This window comes from Taurulus bubalis (genome assembly GCF_910589615.1).
Source record: "Taurulus bubalis genome assembly, chromosome: 4".
Taxonomy (NCBI): Eukaryota; Metazoa; Chordata; class Actinopteri; order Perciformes; family Cottidae; genus Taurulus; species Taurulus bubalis.
This window is the reverse complement of record NC_136592.1, coordinates 10,881,114-10,903,453: the sequence shown is the minus strand read 5'-3', so window position 1 is coordinate 10,903,453 and position 22,340 is coordinate 10,881,114. Positions and strand designations below refer to the sequence as shown.

The 22,340-nt window shown below is 41.1% G+C and overlaps 1 protein-coding gene across 1 annotated transcript in view; it reads right to left on the bottom strand.

Annotated features, from left to right (window-relative positions):
• The window catches only part of gpc5a (glypican 5a), a gene marked incomplete at both ends in the record, with an annotated part of 114,923 nt that overhangs the window by 88,671 nt on the left and 3,912 nt on the right, over positions 1-22,340 (bottom strand). Inside the window, 2 exons of the mRNA XM_079217510.1 lie at positions 977-1,210; positions 1,299-1,759. Coding sequence (XP_079073636.1) covers positions 977-1,210; positions 1,299-1,759 — 695 coding nt within the window. The remainder of the gene's footprint in view (positions 1-976; positions 1,211-1,298; positions 1,760-22,340) is intronic.

The window sequence follows — 22,340 nt, the reverse complement described above, 5'->3', positions numbered from 1 at the left end:
TTTTATACTAAGACCATTAGTGCAGCCAAGCCTATCATCTCTCTGAATGTACGACATGTGATGCCTATCAAGCAGCAGTGGCACTAGACAACCACTAAATGGAGCTGTGGCATATCTCTCAGAGCAGAAAAGAAAGTGTAGTTCAGGAACACACATCCTGAGCATTCATTTCAGAAATACCATAATGTGGGAATAGAAAGTTACATGTTAATACTTTATGCCTGGACTTTAACAGATGACATGTGTTTTATGGCAGTTTAACTACCTTGTTTCTACAGTTTCTAACTGCCTTGGGTCGGCCCATACGGATGCATTTTTAGGAGTTTTGGCCTGCTCTGGTCTGACTAACCTGAATATATCCATAATGGTTTATACCAATATTCATAATATCTTATAAGCATTTATAAGATATTCATTATTAGCATTTTATAATGACTCATAAGGTCAAGGATCATAATACTTCATCATTAATGGTCACATTCTTTGTGAGGATTATAGTGTATTATAATTCCTATTGTTGCAATACATAATATTTTTTAAATATTGATATAATTATTATTATGCTATTATGCATTACCATGGTGTTACAAGTTACTCAAAGTGGTCATAGTCTGCTAAGTAAAGTCAAAATTACATAAGGTTAAGTCTCATAATACTTTTAAATGGTCAGATTTAAAAGCATTATGATACTTGACCTTATAATCATTATATAATGCTTCATATTGTGTTCTGAATATTGATATAAAGCATTATAAATATGTATGAGTGTATATAACAATAATTATGCATTGCTATAATCAAATTACAACGCATTTTCAGTATGTTTATAATGCTTTATAGAAACGTGTTACAGTCCTTTATCCTTTATTTCTTCTTCCATTTGCTGGTGGTACTGGTTTTGCGCTCCCACAAAGCCCCATTACTGTTTCAAGTCTACCATCTTCAACAATATAAATCTCTCCTCAGATGATCTGACCTGTGCTGAGAGGCGGGGTCCATTTTTCTGTGCCTGTCCGACCGCATCGTGAAGCAGCGTGTGAACTCCCAGAAGCACTTGCTCCAAATCCTGAGGTCCATGCATCCGTGCCGACAGGCCCTCCAGCGAGCGAACAAACTCCCTCCAATGGGCGTCAATCTCCGCCATGCTTGCCAAACAGCCCCGCATCACGTTGAGGCAGTAGCCCATGCAGGGTTTGGACTGGGTTAAGCCCTGTGGAGCAAATTACTTCGGGATCAGTGATGCTGGAAAAGACTTTCATTAATTCCGATCGATAAACTTCAGAGACATGCATCCATACCTGGCAATGAGGACAGTAGTGCATCTTGAGCAGGGCCCGTCTGCACTCCCGGCTCAGCTGTAAGTGGTCTGTGGTATTGATGACCTCGATGCCGAGGTGCAGTGCCTGAAGGAGAAGCTTCCCGGACACCCCAGAGCGGGCAATCTGGTCAGCCAGGAGGCTGGGCACCCCACCAAACGGCCTCACGTCCCGACTGGACGACCTTACACACTCAGCATAGCCTGCTGATATGTCGCTGAGGCCTGGGTTGATGAGGTGGTTGTAGACCAGCGGGAAGAGAGAGTCGAAGAATCGCTGCACCAAGTCATCAACGTTGAGCTCAGACCCCAGCAGGAAGAGACTGATATCTGTGAAGAGTTCCCGCACGGGGCCCACGGCCTGGTCAGCCATGTCGCGGTACGACTCCAGTAGGATGACATTCGTGTGATTTTCTGCCTGTCTCATCAGGACCTCGAAGGTATCTGTGTGAAGACAACGGGAAAGAGAGAGAAAGAAAGAAAGAAAGAAAGAAAGAAAGACAAGATTACAGAGGATTTCAACACATTATCACCTTTATCTTGCTTCAGAGTTGTTCTTGCAGAAGTGCAAAGAGAAATGAAAACCCAAATATCCTCTAAATGGCAACACTAAAGGCTGAGAGAATATTTTGCTGTTATAAGACTGAATGCATTATAGTGCCCCCATATAGCTTCTACTTCCATTAACCCAGAATGAAGAAAAGAGGAGAGACTTCAGGGGTCCCAGCAGGAGCTGGAGCTCCCTGCGTCTTCCCACAGAGGGGGGAGAGTACGTGTTGAAAAGCAATTTGCTCTCTAATCAAAAACTGAGCTGACAAAGAAAAATGGAAAAATGGATTATGCTGTGATATAATATGAACAGAGTTCCAGTATATAGTGTAGTGTGTATAGTATAAGGCTCATTGTGTCATTGGGGTTCTTGGAGTGAGAACAAGATGATAAAACAGAGAAGAGAGAGAGACACATGAGGTTCAGAGACTGAAATGAGGGAGACGAAATGTGAAGAGAGACAAGGGGGATGAAAACATTTTTTGTTTTTACAAATGAATTCCTCAGAGAATAAGTAATTATACAATGGCCATACCATTCGCGCACACCACAAATTGACAAGACATCACGCTCGTTGTCATACAACCACACACGCACATAACAGGCTCCAGGATAAGATGCTCACTTTCAAACTAAAAACATGTATTCGCTATCCTCAGCACATGCTTTTCCACACACACATTTTTTTTGTTATCACCATGAAAGTAAATGTCAAGCAAATTCTGCTAAGCTGTATTTGACACACAAAAAAGAAGTCTGTCCAGTCCTGATAAAACGCCTGTGTGAAGGATACTAATACTCAGGCCGCTGCATCAGAAGGCAAAAGAGTATCATGCTGTTGCTCTTTTGGCTGCCACAGACGTGTAACCCTGTAAGCAGTGTGCGTTTCTGCGTGTGCATATTTCAGGAGCGGTTGTTTGGGAAAGGGTACGGATTATGCAGTGTTATGGCATCCAACATCTACTTCATTGTGTGGGGTTGTTTGCAGTCGTTCAAACGGGAGACTTGGCGTGGAGGAATAACCTTGAGCGAATTAGAAAATGTTTCACCAGTGCAACAAGCTTTATCCCTTTGTCTCTTTTTTTTCAGCTTTTGTCTCAGCTAATACCTGAGCCATGGCCATTCTCACATCATGTGCTTGTCATGAGTTGCGAGGCAATGGGCAGGGTGAAGGCCTAGAGCTGCCTGGGGGGGCTGAGAGTCTGGAGGGGTGTAACCAGTGCAATAAGGGCTTAAACGGTCGAATCCAGTACAATATGCAACGACGTGGAAAGATTGACCGAAAGCTCCCTGGGGAGGCTGCGAATGAGAGCAGAGAGGGGCCTGGCACACCTCCAGGCGCATCGTCTCAAGCAGGCGGCATTAAACACCGGGGAACTGGAGCTGACGGCGGGTCTTCTGTAATCTCACATGGACGTGATATGTCGAAACAAGATCCCAGGCTCAGAGATGCGCTCATGTGTGGATGAGAGACGAAGCTGCACCTCCTACACAGCTGGCACTCTGGTCAGACAGCGGCACACAAAAACAGAAAGAGAGAATGTCTAAAGAATGAATAAAGACAAGAGTGGCAACTGTGAAAGAGCAGCGTGGATGAAACAGACAGATAGAAGACAGACGAGCAGACAGGCAGAAAAACAGAGAGAAAAATGTGTACGCTGTGGAGTACGGTTGAGATGATTGCAGCCCTCGGATGTATGAAACAGAGCAGGCAGAGTTATAAAAGGTCCCACAGGGATTACGGCGCGTGCTTCGGGAGGGGTTTACCACATTAGATTGTGGAGTTAATGAATCCTACCTGTCAAACCCCCGAACAAATATCTGTGTCGTAAACAAATCTATCTCGGTTTTATCTCGCCGGTTTATTCATGTGCTTCCTAGGACGCAATTGTCATCTAGTCACTTATCGACTTCCCCACCATAGAGGTCCATAAAGGCAAACTTAAGGAGCCATGGATAATGAGCTGATCAGCAATTCTGCTGTTTAAACAAGTCTGCTGTGTTAGAAGAACACCCACACAGAAGCTGCCAGCTGTCCAGGCAGTGTTAATGACATTTTTTTTCTTCACCAAAGACAGTGTGAAGCAGCGTCTCTCACTTGGAGGCCTAGACCAGCGGCGAGGCTTCTGGGTAAGCCTGAGGACAGAGATAACACGAGGAAAGGAGAAGATGAAAAAGTAGCAGAGTGGGAAGAAGGTATATCTCTTAACTGTTTTTTTCGACAGAATTATCCAAGCCTATCTGACACACAGTGCACATTCTGAAACTGGTTTCTTTCAAGCTGCTGCAATCCATATATTTTATATATCAACAATGAATCGTGCTTTTCAGTCTCAACTTTAAAATGTGGGTTCACCATGTGGGTTATCAACATTGTCTACAGCTAAGAAGCTCTGATGAACGCAGTGTACAAAAGCTGCTTAGCACCAAACAAAGTTAGTGACAGACTGGTAAACACAGTGGAGCTTATAGCAGTTAAAGAGCCAGATCTTCATCTTAGGAGGTGAAAGAAGCCAAAAACAGAGAAGATGAATATTGGACGTACATTTATGAAGTGGTCATAAACATGACTCCAACCTAATGCTAATGTTTCTCATGCAAATGTTCCCCATATAAAAGTTTTGTTTGCAACCTTATGTCTGTTGGCTGTGAATAAACAAATATTGAAAACAAAATGCAGTTGATGCAGGTTTAAAACTAAACACCTGCAGATAAATCCTGATTGAGCCATCTATCCAAGTTGAATCATTCTGCAAGTATATGTATCATAATGTTTCTCAATCCTTAATTATACTGGACATTTGTGAATCCTATTTTCGAGGACCTCTGGGTGTGTTTCTGTCTGTTAAAAAAACTAAACAGACCTAATGAGGATGCCTGTTATGTTCTGTGTGTGTTCGGAGTGTCAATGACCGGGCTGATAAGAGGAGAGGAGACATGTTTGCATTTCTGGCAGCGGGAGGAACACTGAGAAGAGGCTGAGCCAGCGTGATAGAAAACACTCGCACACTGTGGAGCGGCTTCTCGCTGTTATGAGGGTCTGGTCTGCTTCACTTAACCAGCAGCTGGACACATGGTGGGCATCATGCTTAGTGTGAGGTGAAGAGTTAAAGGGGTGGAGTGAGTGAGTGAGTGAGTGAGTGAGTGAGTGAGTGAGTGAGTGAGTGAGTGAGTGTGCGTGCGCGTGTGTGTTTTCATTTATCTATCAGAGCAATGAAAACAGACAGAACCTTTTTAGAAATGTTAACATAGATAAATAACTGGTTGTTGAAATATTCTGTTAATGGTTACAATACTGATTCAGAAGTATGCATTGTTTTGGCATGGCAAACAAACTGTGATAGATGAACAACTAATGTTTGAATGCTCGGTTATCATCTAGATATATTGGCTATTATATAACAATCAATAAAGCCCCAGTTCAGTTATATTCCTCAGTTGCTAAGCTTTCCTCCACGTCTAAAAGGCTTTTAATTTGATCCCATTTTCTTCTTTTCTCTCATAATTGCTGCACTTCTCATTTTCTTTAATGTAGGATGATCTGGTTAACTGTGACAGGGGTAGCAAACCGAGTGATGAGTTACATTTAAGGTCAGAGCTTCTGGCAGTTGGCACTAAAGAGGTTAATTTCTCTTCACTTGTGCCACCTTTCTCACTCTTGTTCTCTGTCTTGCTCTCTGTGTGGGATTGGTTTGGGAGGTAACAGTAATATCTTCACATATTTTTATCAGATAAAACATCTGAGGACGCAGATGTTATACAATGATGCTTCAATGATGCTTCAAGGTAGCTGTGAAGTATAAGCCAGTTGAAGATGTGAACAAATAAGAAATTGTAGAGTGTTGCGTTTGCCACCAGAGGGAGACATTTAATTTTATTTTATTGAGCATATGTAGGAAATTGGATCAGTGGGATGTTGAGTAAACAGAGAAGCAACTGACTAAACATGTGTTGCATGCTCCCTCCAGCTACTGCCCACTGTCTCCAAAAACGGCCACAGACAGCTTATCCAGATTTATATTTTGTACTTTGGTAAAACATTGAGGTACAGCCAAGGAATATTAAAGATATTATTTAAAAAAAATGAACAGCCCTAAAGTGGCAGATTTGCACACATTCCAATGTACTCACATCACTTGATTAAAATAGTACAGAGGATGTTACTCATTAAATAAATTAATCTTGAGTGTCAATAAAACACCATATTTAATGAATCATTAAAAAAGTGAAACATGGCCTTCAGATGTGGTTTACTAATCACAGTCGCGTTGCGGAGCTATTTAGAACTCATTATATGATAATGATGGTTGAGCAAGCGTGTGTGCAGGTATTGTCAATATACTGCATCAACTCTGTGTGTATGTGTGTGTATTTGTATTCATAGACGCGTCTTTGAGGAAACTGATCAGTCAGCTGGATGAGAAATAAGATGAGCCTTTAGTTAAAGATCCCTTTGAGACAGACAAAAGACCAACGCTCCTGTTCTCTCCCCTCCTCTCTCTCTCGCTCTCTCTCACACACACACACACACAAACACACACACACACACACACACACACACACACACATACAGACAGAAACAGACAGAATAAACAAAAGCATTGTTGATACAGTAAATGTATCACATTGCATAGTGCATCCCTACATGTGCATGTACATCGATATCAGCTCCTGCGTTTGAAGCTCCCCATGTTTCCAGGTTTCAAGCACTCAAATGCCACCAGCCGACCTCAGCTGAGCTGTTGAGCAACAAAGATGGCTTTTATTAACGTGATTCATCCTCTGTGAATGGCTGCGACCACAACAGAGAAGCCCGGTGACATCTGATAGGCTGCAGAAAAGGCCACTCTCCATCTAGAGAGGATGAGTCAGTGGCTCTGTGGGTTCAGCTCATCCCAGAGCAAAAGACACACAATGAAAGTCAATGACTTACAGGGTGGCATAGTCTGTACAGTCAACAGAAAGCAATGTCTTCTTCATCGGGGCATAGAGCACAACACGCTTTGTTGTTCCAGGATGATTGATAGCGATGATGATGACTGTTTTATGCACAAATGTTTGTGGTAGTTAAAAAAATGGAAAAGGTCCACTGATAGTCGTAAAAACCTAAAAGAACATCCGATTGCCTTCCTACACTGGGTCAGAGTTTTTCCAAAGCATTTCTTGGTCATTTACTTAAAATGATTCTGACAATAATTTATAATAATGTGATATGGCTTTTCACATATTATTCAACTTAACTTCATATAAGTTGGATTTGTGTTTGTTTGTGGACACATTTTCCACATGTTCAGCAGAGCTGCACTGCATTGATTATAAATGTACAAATTGAACACTGTCTCCATTCCCCCTAAAGATACGTACCAAATTACATATTTCAAGTTTCTGGGAAACTTCTTCGAAATTATTAGGAAATAAATCAAAAATGACTGACACGTAAAATAAAGTGTTACCACATGCGCCTGTACCTGATTATGTCCATCAGGCTCTTGTTTTATTCAAACTAAGATCAAAGAATTTATTTTTTATTTTCCCTCTACATGAATCACCATTTCCTAAAAATGTGGGCAAAGTTACTTTTTGATTCACCTGGTAATAAATGAGGTATATTTTAATAGATGACAAGCCTTCCTCTCAGGCTATAAACTGGAAGCTGGTCTGGTTATTCGAACAAACTAACAGACCGTTAAGCTGCTGGATATAGAACGTAAAAATAAACCTGCCTGTATCTCTGTATCCACTGAATGCTGCACTGTCGGGTATTTTGCTCTCCTGGCATGACAAACGTTCACTAAAGTAAGCATGTTAGTTTGTGATGAAGAGGAAGCGGCGCCGTTATCACACCACACAACACACAGCTTTCCAGGTTTGGGGTGAGGAAGTGGCGGAAAATCACATTTGGTTCCATGCAGCTGCTCAGAAGTCAAATGATTCATGATGAAAAGACAGAAGATAAGATGAAATGAATCAGACTTTGTATCATCACACAAACAAACAACGACTGTCCTGATTCAGCAGCAGATGGAGGTAAAGCACAGAGAGTAATTCAGTGTGCCACTCTGATCTACAAACAAACCACCAGGTAAACCAGGCCTTTTGTGTGTGTGTGTGTGTGTGTGTGTGTGTGTGTGTGTGTGTGTGTGTGTGTGTGTGTGTGTGTGTGTGTGTGTGTGTGTGTGTGTCTGTAAGAGCACATTTTCAGGGGTGAAATACATAAGGAGGGAAAGCCTGTGTCAAAGTGTCTAATCTCAGACTGTTTCTCTAAGTTTGGACCCTCTGCCTCCTTTTCGACTGGGCAGCAGCGCGGCAAACACCAACAGACCGACCGCTCTGACCTCCAGATGGCAGAGAAAAGTGTTCCTGAGAAGCATGTTAAAGCCCCGGGATGTTTTCTTTTTCCTTCTGTCCTCGGTTTCAATAAAGGGGCCATTGTTTTAAAACTGAAAACAGTCGCCTGCTCAGAGGTGTTACAGAAGTGTGCCTTGGCTCTGGGTTTCTCAGAGAAGGACGGAGGGGGGGTGAAATGTGAATTATTTAATTAAAACTACAGAGGAGAGGAGAGGAAAGAAATATAAGAAGGGGTGAAGGAAAGGGAAGAAGGGGAGGAAAGGAGACAAAAATAGGAAATACAAATAAAAGAAGGAATGAAAGATAAGGAACGGTGAGGAAAGGAGAGGAAAAGAAAGAAAATGAGAGGAGACGAGAGGCACATTAAGACTGTTAGTCATTTTAATCTATCCTGCCTAGAGGCCGGCTCAACTTACCATCAGCCCTTATCTCTGTATACTTCCTCCTCCGCATCAATAAACATGCTCCTTCCTACATTAACAGCTGACTAACACATATTTACCCAAAGCAAATTCAGCCGTCATGTAATAAATCTCACAACACCCACCTGAACAAAAAACAGTTCCCCATCTGTCTATGCATGTACCCTTTTTTTTCTCTCTCTCTCTCTCTCTCTCTCTCTCTCTCTCTCATTCCCTCTCTGCTTCTCTCTTTCTTTATTTCTCTCATTCCCTCTGCCTCTCTCCATCTTTCCCTCTCTCTCTTTCCTCCAGAAGGCTTAAAAGTCAATATTTGAGGATCTGTTGCAGCTCTTGAGCACTTCAAAGAGCACAGAGCTCTGCTGTGAACATGGCCTTTAATATGCCGTTCAGGAAAAGAAGCAGAGAGGGTCAATAAAGTGGGGCACAAGTACTTCTTGTCGGGGTGTGTGTGTGTGTGTGTGTGGGGGGGGGCGCAAATACCCTTTCACATATGTAGAAACACCGGTCAGGTTTAGCACACGTTGACTTGTAGGGAGAAAACACTCTCACACATATAGAAACACAGACAGACAGAGAGTGAGCTGCCACAATTTTAAGTGCCAGAGTGAAAATTATAGTACTATAATAAAGCTTTCATTAGCTTTCAAAGGTGGCTCTGTGTGAGGCTGTGTGGAGTGTTTCCCGTGGCTGGCCTTTGGGAGCCCTTAGATGCTAGTGAAGGAGCCACCAGGGCCTGAATAGAGGGCCTAATGCACACAGCATGCCACTGATTACTCTATTGAACTGGATAATTACATTAGATTTATAAAAAGTTGATATGAACATTAGGTTCAAGGATCTGAACTTGGTCCACTGTGCTATTTCACCTTGTTGATTGGCTTATAAAAGTGGAGCCATTATGCTATTGATTAACTTCTCATTATAATAGCCCATACATAAGCTGAAGACATGTACAAAAACCTACTGACGCACTTGCCTTCCTGTAAAACTATCATGCTGAAAAGGCAGAAGACGTGTCTGAGACAGTGAAGTCAAAAGGCAATGTTAATATTAGATATCCATTAAAGCGCTTTGTTCTTTAACAATTGGCATTTCATATTCACTCATCTGGATTGTTTCCAGGCCATCAGTGACAAATGATCAGCTAATAGAAACCTGCACTGCTTTAGTAGGTTTTAAAAAGGTTCAGATGAGGTTGAAGAGTTCAAGCTCCAATTCCAATTGCAGTTAGAGGCATCATTCTCTCGTCTATCTGTTGCCTTCAGGTTAAAAGTACTTTTTAGATAACACTGTCAAACACCAAAAGGAGCACGAGGTGTTTTTTTTCTCTTGATTCAAAAATAAAATATCTATAAAATGTGTATTGCAGTTTCCCAAAAGGCAAAAGTGATGTCTTCAAATGGACATGTTTAGTAAAACACTGTGCATACTTGAAAATACTGGACATGTACTGTTTTATGAATGAATAAAACTAAAATCACTTCACTGCCGTTTCTGGAGCTTACATGCAGTTTTGATTAGACTATGAGTCAACAACCCCCAGAGCAATAACAAAGCTTAAGTAAACGTATCTCTGTGTAAATTGTGGCACATGCATGTACAAATTGTCACGTTATCATTATTTGTAAATATGTGTCATGTTTAGTCTGAATTAAGCAGAGAAAACAGATACTTCTAGGTTCATCGAACTCTCATCAGCTGTAGAGAACAGGCCATCAAGACACTGGACTCCCAGCAGTAAAAACAACATTCATTTGTCACTCATGCCAGGATACTCGTGATAAGAAGGACTATTATGCCATTATATCTGCTATGTGGGGGAGAAGGACAGGATGAGGAGGAAGAGAAGATGAGGGGAGAGTGGGGGCAGACAGTAGGCTTGGTGTGTTGCTGTGTTTAGGATTTCATCGCCAGACGACTACAGACTAATCCCTGGGGCCTCCTTCCTTACTTAGGAAATACTTCCTTCCGTCAGAATGCCAGAAAAGGTGATTTCTCCTCTCCAAACAACTACACTGAAACAGAGAAGCACAATCCCAAGCAACACGCCAGGAGTCTGAGAGAAAAATAAGACACTGATTTCATAGAAACTGCAGCGTTTGTGGTGAAATCTGAGCAGTTTCCTCTTAGTATCAGTTATGGAAAGTCCTTTTTTACAGTCAAATGATCTGAAGTTCCAGAGTACAGCCCTAATTTGTGTCCGGCTAAAGTTTGGCATCTAAATTATTTAAAGAATTTTGGTTTAACGTGAAGGCTACTTCCAGAAAAGGAGGCCATTATGGCCTGAACCATTCACTTAACATACCACCAAATCAAAGTAACGTGGTTTGTGTGGAAAGCTCAGTCTCTGCGATACACTGCTAACGGTTGTAGATTTTCTTAGTTGCATGGTCAGCTCTCCTGCACAAACATCACAGTGGAATAGTACTCCGCTGGTCACAGCTCAACACGTTGTAAACCTCTAAAAAGGAGATTAAAACTGTGTAAATCTGTCATAAAGATACAGTTCCTGTTTTGCAGCGCGCTGTATCATCTAATCTATAAAATGGCCTTAAGACAACAGCCAGCAGCCATAAATCTCCATTTCAAACGGGCACACAGGAGACAAACAATGTAAAGTGCTGACTGGTGTGTGTATTTTTAGGGCTCATCTCTATGCAGTGAGTGGCTACAGTGCAGTAAGTGTGTGTTTGAAAGCGACGGGAGAAAAAAGACAGAGCAAGTCAGTGTGCATGTGCATTCATGTTAGCAAGTGTGTGTGTGTGACTGCTGATGTCCACCTCTGGGACAGCTGGATTTGAAGAAGTGTGTCAACTGAACTGGATCTCTGGATAGGCAGTAAACTAAACATACCACCATGAACACAGTCGCACAGGATGATGGAGAGTCAGCAATTAGGTTTATGTCCGACACTGTAAAAGCACTCAAGGGTTTCTCTTGGAATGTCAGATGAGGATACTGGGTATTAAAATGTTATTTATAGGAGAAGACAATATAAAACGGCCTTCTGTGGGAAACTGAAAGAACAATCTGAGAGAGAAGAATGAGAGACGCATGCTTTAACGTTTGTAAAGTAAAACATGTTAATTAATGTCTCGGTTAGCCATTGTTGCTTTCTGATCTGAGAGTCAGAGGAGAAGATGAATCTCATGTTTATTTTGAAGCGAGGTTAGTTTATCTTATCATAAAGACTGGAGACGGGGGGAAACAGGCAAATATCCACTTACCAGCAGGTCTACAGCCCATTAATTAACACGTTATACCTCGATTGTTTAATCTGTACAAAAGCATAGGAGGATGTGCCAGACAATCTCTGGGCCCGGAACAGTTGCCAGGAAACCAGCAAAGACTTCAGGAAAAGAAACTGGTACATAACCGCCTGAGAAAATATAAGATTGTTGCGTTTAACAGTTCAGATTTGGTTTGGATTAAATAAACGAGACGTAACATGTTGATTAGTGAGCTTTAGCAGATGTTGGCTTTGACAGAGCCCGACTAGCTGCGCCCCCGTTTCCAGTTGTGCTCAGCTAAGCTAACTGGTTGTAGCTTCGTATATTTGTATATTTTTTCCCCATAGACCTTCATTCGCGTATATCAGCAGATTGTCTTTTCAGTCATCAACTTCCCAGTACGAACACTTAAATAGACCTTATTTAAATCCTTAGGTCCTACAAGTTGCAAAAATGTACTGATCGTCAACCAGGGCCCGCCTCCAAAGCTGTATTTAGTCCTCTTTATATATCCATGAAAACAGAGTAGTATTAATCTTCCCAATAACTCCCTGCCAGAAAAAACTAATGAGCATATTCCCAAAATGTTAAGCTATCATCTAGAAGATTATAAAATGCTATGCTAACCAGCATGTCTGACACAGGGGCTGCGAAAGGAGCTGGAGGGACGAGCAGCCGTGGTTTCTATACGTTGTTTCTTTGCAGCAGTCCAAACGCTTGGATTGTGAGGGGTTTTGACTCTGAAAAATCGTGCTTCCCTCTAAATCCTCATCCTCTAACTTCAAACACCATGCGAAGGCTTTCAATAGAATCTGGCATCCTCCCAACTTTCTCTCCGTCATTCGCTCATTCTTTTTCTCCTTTGCATTCTTTTTCCTCCTCTGTCCTCCCCTGGATCAACTGTCCAGCCTTGAATCACAAAGCCAAGCCCAAATGCTGTGGAAATCTGGAGGAGAGGCCCCTGCGTTGGCTGGAATACACACCCACACCCACACCAACACACCAACACACACACACACACACACACACACACACACACACACACACACACACACACACACACACACACACACACACACACACACACTCCTCTTGTACGAGTGACAACAAAGAAGGCACAGCTGTAGACGCGATGAACAAAGACTCTGCTAAAGGTCCAACACAAAGGAGCGGAGGGCAGGTTAGAAAGGATTTCAAGACCAGCGGTGAGAATCAACATGTGAAATCTTCAAACAAATCCAACCACCACTCGGTAGATTCAGGTTATTCATCATTCATCTTATAAGGTTGCATGTGTGGTCACTATTGGACTCAGTATTATATGTTTTTTATTATTGACAAAAAGCACCAAGAGCGTTCTTTGTAATGGTTTGCTCAACAAGATAAGATAATCTACAAAATGCTAACATCATGCTAACTATAAAAAAGCGGTGGGAAAATCAATATTTCAGGTATTTCACTCAAATCACTACAGAGAAGTTCACTCAAAACACTACAGAGAAATTCACTCAAAACACTACAGAGAAATTTCACTCAAAACCACAAATGGAAAGTGGAAAAGTCAAAGTGTCAACAAAGTCATTCATCATCCAGCAGCCATGCATCCAATTGATGTTGAGATGTCTCACAGGAACATGAATATCTGTAGGCCTACTAATGTGCATGACGATCCATCTAATAATTGTTGAGATATTTCATTCTGGACTAAAGTGCAGGACAAAATAACCAACTGATAACTAAATATACAACCTAAAATATCTATATATGCCAAAAACAGTATGATCAGACTGATGTCTTTAATCTCACACCTCTTATATTGTCGTATCAGGTCTTTTTAATGATTTCCCGACATGATAAAACACAAAAGTTCTATGCAGTCTGGTGTTTCTAGAGGGGAATGTAACACAAGGAATGTTAATTTTCAAGACAAAAGATCCTAAAATGCAGAGTCCTATAAAAAGCAGCATATTTTCCCTGACTGAGGCGAGCTGCCAATTTGTGACCAACATAGAAACTTTACTGGAAGAGAACACTATGTTACTGTAGTCAGTGATGCAGTGCCGCTCAGGGCTGGTCACAGCACAATATCTGTCCTTGGTAAGAAATTACTGTTTGTTAACTTGAAACTCTTGGAGAAATGTGGATAGTTAGGTAAGTGCGGTAGCTGGTGCAGTTCTGCTTTTAGAACAATGCATTGCATGATATCCACTGAAGAGCAGCCATCGCATCGGAATATCAAAGTAAATGCAGAAAAGGTGTGTTCATCCAAAATCCTGACTTCTGAAGTAACTTGTCAACAGTGAAATTAGTCAAATGAGACAATCCGAATGATGTCATTATCTCATTAGTTATTAGGCCAGAGTTCACACTACACAGGAAAAACGGGGGAGTAATTTTCCAGAGTTACTATTACTTTCTTCTAAAGGAGTAATATTTCATCAATTTGGAGCGTAATTACGAGCCGTAGCCAGTAGAGTAGGAGCAAATATTTAGAATAAAATCTATTGGAGTAAAACAGCGCGACCACGCCCACTAAGTTCCGTTTCCACCGCCATGAAACCTCTCGCTACGCTGGAACGAGCTGACGGTTTATGGGACGGACGAGAGCTGAAGGGAGTTGAATCCAATTCTATATAGAATTCTATATAGAATTGGATTCAATTATAAATGGTTGAATCCAATTCTATAAAGAATTTAATCAAATTCTAGTAAATAATTATTATCATGTAGAGTTAAATATGAACACTGAATAGAGTAAACAAAAATTCAATTTGAGTAAAATTTACTTTGACAAATCTATGTACTCAGTTTACACAAAGCACCAAGTACACAAAGCACCAAGTAATTCAAAAGAACACACCAGATTAATATTCCTGTGTTAAACAATGAAATAAATTTACTTCAGTGATGCAGTTAGAAGATACTGCCATTGTAAACCAGAAGAGTGCCACCTGACTAGCTTGAACTTAACTTCTCAATAGCAGAGTACAGACAACAACTACGCTAATCAACAAAATAGATTGATAAGAAATTATATTTTATCAAAAACTTTGATGGATTTCAGCTTTAACTGACCCTTAATAACAAATATACATTGTGTTTTGTATGTTTTTATGTTTTGTCCATGTAAGATTACTTCATGTAAATTTGGACACAGGGTTCGCTAGGCTCAAGATAATTTACAATCAATAGGGCCTTTGCCTTTGAGAGCCTCCAAAGGACCCGGGGCCTCAAGGCAGTTGTCGCTTTGCACCAGCCTGGTAATCCAGCCTGGCCTCTAAGGGCGATTCAGAATCAGCCTTCCAACAGCACACCAACTCACGCATGAGAGAAGGCCAAAGCACTTTACATCAGAAAATTACAGTTAGTTCAATGTAAATAGATTCACCGTTTCAGTTCTAAAAATGAAACAAAACAGCTTTAACATTTAGCTGCAACTAGTTATCTCAGATTCATTAAAATTATTATACTTTCATTTTTTTAATGATGATAACATTTTTGTATTTGTCCTTTTTCACCTGTATTTTTCACCTGTATCAATGGCTCATGTATCACCAAATGTGGTGAGTGAAGTTTTAAGTAAAAACTGAAGGATTAAGAGTTCACATATGTGATTAAATCATCCTTCTTCTTAAGCTAAATAAACCCATTCAACACTCTTTGCATTAAAACTACAACTTATCTCAGTGTTTCAATGCCACTGGATGTGCCTGTCAGCACGTTCAGAGGTCAAAGTTGAAAACAAGTCTGTTGCATGATTTATTTATTTCTTCAATAAAATTAAAAATATTCTTTTATAGAATTCAAACTCAGGATGTTGTGGTCATACAGTAAGGGCGTCAGCCATCTGAGCCCAAACTTTACTGGACATAAACCAACCAGAATGTCTGCACTAAAATAGAAACTCTGCAACAAAAAAAACTCTAAAACATCATCTGTCTAATCAGCAGCAATCAAAACAACTTTACTCCTCCCCCACTGAGACCTCCTTGTTTGGCACAGTGGGCTGCTGTAATTCGACGGCTGATTGTGGTCTCAGTCAGGCTGTGGGGCCACTGCCATTCATATAGGTTCCTCTTTAAATTCAAAGAGTTAAAGGTGAGCAGTAGATCCTTTAAAAGCTGGTAAACAGAAGCAACAATTAGCATTTATGAGTGCAAATACCAAGTCCCAGCACAACAGGTTAGTTTTCCACTTTAATTCAGCCCCAGACTGTTTGATCTTACATTCATCGGCACCACTTGTGTTCCTGACAAAACATTAGCTCACAATTAGAAGCAGAGCAAATACAAAAGCAAAAGGCTGACCAACTGTGTCTTCTGTATTCCTGTGTCTCATGTTGACAGGAACTTGTTTTATTTTCCCAGGCTAGAAACCAAAATGAAACATTGACTGGCAGGAAGACCACAAGCCACAGTGTGTTAATGGTCACAACAGCTCTGCGCCACAGACAGTAAAGTAACAGCAGCATCATGTAATATTGGTGGTGAGTCTTTAAGATGAATTATAGGACATTCAAAACACATTTTAAACTATCTCTGGTCTATCTTATAATATTTTCTAAATTGTTGCCTTTGAAGTGTGTATGCATGTACAGCACAAGGGCATTATTTCTTTTGAAAGGATTCCACATTTTCGGGAGAACACTTATTTACCTTCTTGCCAGGAGCTGGAAAAAAAGCACGAGCCAAGAGCACGAGCCAGGAGATGGTTAGCTTAGCTTAGCATGAAGACTGGAAGCAGGGGATACAGCTCGCCTGGCTCCATCCAAAGATAAACACAAGCATGTCTACCAACACCTCTAAATCTCCCTGATTAGCCCGTTGTGTCTAGTTGTGTGTTTAATCAGTAAACAAACAGAATGTAGAAAATGTCAGCAGCTGGGATTGGAGCCGCTGGGATTGGAGCCGCTGGTTCCCTGGCGACCTCTCGAAAGGACTCCAGGAAGTCATTGTGCACAGAGAGAAACAGTTAAAGCAACGAGATATAGAGGTTAATCAGTGTGCATTCGACGTGTTAATCGGAGGACTCAAACTCAGTACTTAACAAACAGATAGGAGTGCATTATTGATATTTCCATCCTCTCATTTCCCCACATATCAAACTATTCTTAAAGCAGTAGTTCATCATTTTGATTAAAATGCTTCTTCATTTGAGGAGCTGCTCGGTAGATATAATCCGGCTTTGTATATTAACAGACAGGTATGAGAATGGGCTAGACAGTGGCAAGAGGGGCCAGGGTTCGATTCCCGGTCTGGGCAGTCCTTCTGCGTGGAGTTCTCCCCGTGTCAGCGTGGGAGAACAATAAATGCCCGTGTGAATGGTTGTCTGCCTCTAAATGTGTGGCCTGCGATAGACTGGCCACCTGGGTGAACCCTGCCTTCGCCCAATGTCAGCTGGGATCGGCTCCAGCGTCCCTGAATAGGAGATTGTCCTTCTTAAGGAAACACTTATATGTGATGCCATTGTAAATGTAATATATATTAATAATAACATTCAAGTAATATTTCAAAGCTGTTAGTGAATTCAGGTTCAGTTGGATCATGATGACTGACTGCCACACCAGAAGGGACCGGGTTATAACTAAATCTATCTCTTCTTGCATTACATAAGGAAGGACAGGGATTCTATTATTTACAGAAGCCGGGGTGTCCTTCGGTATTGCAGTCAACACAAGGCAATGCACTTCTTCAATAGTTTCTCAAATCAAAGTTTGTCCCAAAGGAGAGCACTCTTTTAATCTGGTGATCTCGGACTGTTTCACTATGCTTCCAGCGCCCCTCCTCAGTCTCTCTGGCATCTCAACAGCTGATTCATAGTGGGCTCTGTTTCTGAGGTTTTCTTTTCTTTTCTTTTTTTACTCCTGCCCCACGGGGCGCTGGGATTGCACAGGTTGGTTGCCATGGATGTAACACAAACCTGCACAGGGCGAGAAAAAAAAAAGATCTCCCCTGAAGCCCCGCTGAGAAGGCTGCATATTTGTGCATTGTGTGGACGACGCAGGAACCTCACAACCGGTGAATGAAAACATGCGGTCCTGAGAGACTTACTGAGAGACCAGGGGCAAGATGGGAGAGGAATAAATGGTGTGCTGGAAAGCTCCAAGGTCATCTGCTTGACAGTATGCTATCAACTTCGCCTTTATTCTTTCTACTTTTACCCCAGATGCCCAGCTATTTCTTGGCTGTGAAATGATGAAAAGGCAGCAGTCAGGTTCATTTAAGGACCAGATATTAAAATGTTGAGGCGCATTCCTCTGAAGAAAAGAGAAAAATGTAATGAGCCATTACTGCGGGATGAGCTGGGCTTTGAAGCTCTACTCCTAATTAACATCTCAAGCACTTGTTTTCACTTTATTACTCATTATGTTAAAGTATATTGGGCGCTTTTTCTACATGTGCCCTTGATGATTTTTTTTTATATATATAACTGTGGCCTATTACAGGCAAAACACATCAATCCCCGAGGAAAAAACATTTTAAATAGCATTTTATGGGTTTGTGTTATTTCTCAGTGTCTCCTGAGTGTTTCAGACTGTTATTCATCTGCATTCCTCTAATTTCTTCATTCCTACTCTCCCTTCAGCTGCATCATAAAGATGCCTAATTGAAGGCTTTGCACAAAACAGATGACCACATTAGCCTCACCCCTTTTAACTCGTCCATCTTCCTGTCTGTGGTTGTAATGCATTATACACTCTGTATGTTCTCTGTTGTCTCTCAAATTACAGCGCAGGCTGCCAATCATTTGGGAGACTAAAACTAAGGGACTTTTTCTGCAGAAACCCCACCCACCCACCTCCTAAGAGAGTCATATTTCTTCCTGTACTCCACAAAAGTGTTTATGATAAAGCCGGACAGTCATCCTGCGGAGGGCAGCCAGTCAACATCGAATGTATTTTCAATTTGAAAATGATCCGTAAAGGTCTTGGCCCGTTTCCGCTTCAATTACAATCTGAAAACATCCAAAACAAAACTCACATTCACACAAGATGAATAACAAACAATTCACTCATATTAATGCAGCGTCATTGAACACTCCCTGGTTAGGAAAGACGGATTAAATGCTTGACTTGTGTTTCTTTTATGTCTGCACATGAACAGAAGAACAGCTCTTTTTGCCCCACTCTGTTAAGATCGAGGAACCTGCCAGACATTTCTGTCCCTCCGTGCTTCCCATACATATGGTGCCACAGTGAGTTTTCTCCATGTGACAAAGGCTCTTAAAAACCTCTACGGCCAAATAGAACAATGCCACGTGGGTGGCTCTCTTTCTGGCTTTTGTGCGTGTGTGTGCGTGTGTGTGTGTGTGTGTGTGTGTGTGTGTGTGTGTGTGTGTGTGTGTGTGTGTGTGTAAACAGATAAGACTATGAGACAAAAAGTCTGCATCAACATTTGAACAAGCAGAGAGATTTACTTCAATAACCAGACAAACAATATGGAACAGCCAGAGAAGAATAGTCAGGTTTGAGGTACATATTTTTTTTATAAATATGACCAGTCATGTTATAATGAGTGACTATGTATATGTGTGATCTAACCAATGTCTTTCGTGGGAAGATGTTTGGATACACTATTCCCCTGATTAACAGTTGGTGGTGGGCCGTAACGTGCCAACAAACTAAGTAATGTGGTAACAAAGTCAGCAAAGAAGAAGACTTCTAGCAAGCAAACACAGGTGTAAACAACGCAAGATTTGGAATAATAAAAAACAGCTTTGCGAATGTTTTATGGAGGAGGGAAATGCACTCAACGTGTTTATGAAATCCCATTGACACACTTAACGTTCTCTTGCATTTTTCATACAGGGGATTCGCACAAGTGACCCATGTCAGATTCAGAAAACTCTCCTAACTTCAGATAACTGTGTAGATGACTCGATAATTGTAAATTAGCATAATCAATACCCCAATTATACCATATAGGGCTAAACTACCTGCCCTATTGGTCCTAAATTGAAGTCCTGCTTCTGGAGATAAAGATAAAGAAAAGTCGATCATTTTAGCAGAATTAAGGGACCTGCTAAAGTCCAAGAAATGGGGGAAAAGGAAAAAAGAAGAATGATCACTGCAACCGGAGGGCGTCAAATAATTTAATTGTTTTGAAGTTTAAGATGGTCATATTGATATTGCGGTGTTATAGAATAGCCAATTTAATTAATTGGTGATATCGTTTGAATTATAGAGTAACACAGTCCTAGATTTATTCAAACAGGATAATGTCAACAGAATTATGAAGGGTAATTTTTATAGGTTTTCAAACTCAATATTGCTTCAAAGTCAAAGTAATGAACTATACAATCCATTAGTGAAAAACGTAGATAACTTCAGAATAATTGCACGTGACACGTACGACAGGTCTGGACAACTCCAAAAAAAAATTGTGCTTGGAGCTAAGAAATTCAAAATACAAGAACATTTGTGAATTTGGCATGTTCTCCGAAATGCTTCGTACAAGCCACATAAGAATGAATCTGTTCGTACGAGTAGTTCTCATGAGGCCTGAGGTGTTTTGGTGAGAAACTGAATGACTTATGAAACGAGAATTTTGTTCGGTTAGAAGGAAATTTTACAGGGTAACTTTCAATGATTATTCAATCAACATAACACAAAATTGAATGTCAACTTCTGAAATGTGAATACTTGCTGTTTTCTGGGAAAGTTTATGACCGCTTTGGGGAATTATGAAGAGCATTTGTCACTATTATAAGTTTTAGAGCCCAAACAATTATTTAAGAAATCAAGAAAAAAAACATCAGATTGATCAATAATGAAATTAATAGTCAGATGCAGTTCTGGTTAGGACTGCGTTTAAAGAAATAACAAAACCACCTTCCCGACACAGCATACCCACTTACAAAATGTACGATTCAGAGCAGTCACACGGCTGCCATGACTCCAATAGGAGACTCAAATTGCTGAGCGCCTGTTGCTCCTTGTATTACGCAGCCCTGGATGTTGGAAACAGCCGCCAGTGTTTGTTGACTGATGAGAGCCGATGTTGACAGGGAACTCTGTTTGGTTTGGCAGGAGAGCACACTGGCTGCCATTCCACAGATGAAACCATGTGAGTGCTGTTCAATTTGTGAGTATTTTGAAACGGCTACCAGCCCCTGCAGCCTCTTATGACTTGAAATGAAAAGACCAAAACCAACAATGAACTCATGGTAACGAGTATTGTCTGTGTAGCCAAAGCCTGATTTAGCTAACTCTGTGCAATGTGAATACTCCCGAGAGCAGTGATTTTTAACCAGTGTGCCATGAGAGATCGTCAGGTGTGCCGTGGGAAAATGTTCAATTGTCCAAAAATAATAATTATTTAGTTGCCACAAATAATTTGGCATTGTTGAGCAACCGAGCCTGCAATATAAGTGACTGGCCTAGTAATTAAATACTCTTCATGCCAGTGGGTGGCAGTAGGTAGCGCAATCATTTAAGATAGTAGAATGAAATGATGCGCGGGAGAGGTTGTGGTGAAGAACAGCGATAAAAAAAAATGCAGACTCTGAACTGGGCAAATTATTTAAAAAATAAAGACTAAAAAAATAAAGACTAAAATAGACCTTAGAACTTAATTTGCACCTCTGCATTTAGAGGCCAAATGTAGAGTCCACGCAGTTTGTCTTTTTTGTTTATTCCGTCTTCTAGTAAAACTTACTCAAACAACTAACTAAAAAATTAAATGTTAAAAAATTAAATAAAATGTTCACGAGAGTCCCAGGTTTGAATCTGGGTTGGTACACCTGAGACGTGTTGTAGCCTTCCCCTCGAAGGAGTTCTACTCAGCGTGAGGCTCCCCTCAAGTGGCTGCGCCTGGGCCTGAAGCACTGACGTACCCAATACAATTGTGATCAATTTTCTATTCATGTTTGGCTGTTTAAGCGAGCCCAACAACCCAAACTGTCTAGTGTTTACTTAATGAGCTGTTTGGAGCTCTATATCTGTTCCACAAGCTGTTGTCACTACAAAATATAATCGAGCATACTAGAGCACTACATGTGTATTAAACTGCAGCTGGAAATATACCCCTGTTTAAATGAAGATTTGTTTTGGGAAATGAAATTTAAGAAACTATATTTGTGTGCCTGTTTTTTTAAAGGTTTACGTCTCCTAAGTTGGGGCTGAGAGCCCTAGAAAGAGCAGGGAAGTCAAAACGTACTGAGAGATGAACTAAGATGTTGTTTCGTTCTTTTCATGGGATTTGACTATATTAAATATATAAAATAATGCCAGAGCATATCCAACTGGTAGGAGGCCCCGAGGTACACCCAGAACACGCTGGAGAGAGTTTATATCTCCTCTGGCTTGGGAACGCCTCAGGGTTTCCCGGGAAGAGCTGATGTTGCTGGGGAGAAAGAGACGTCAGGAATACCATCCCATGCCCGCCATAAGGATGCATGGATGGATGGTTAACCCTGTGCTCCAACAACTTTAATAAAGCGGTTTGCAACTCCATTTTAAGTTAACAGTAAGTGGCA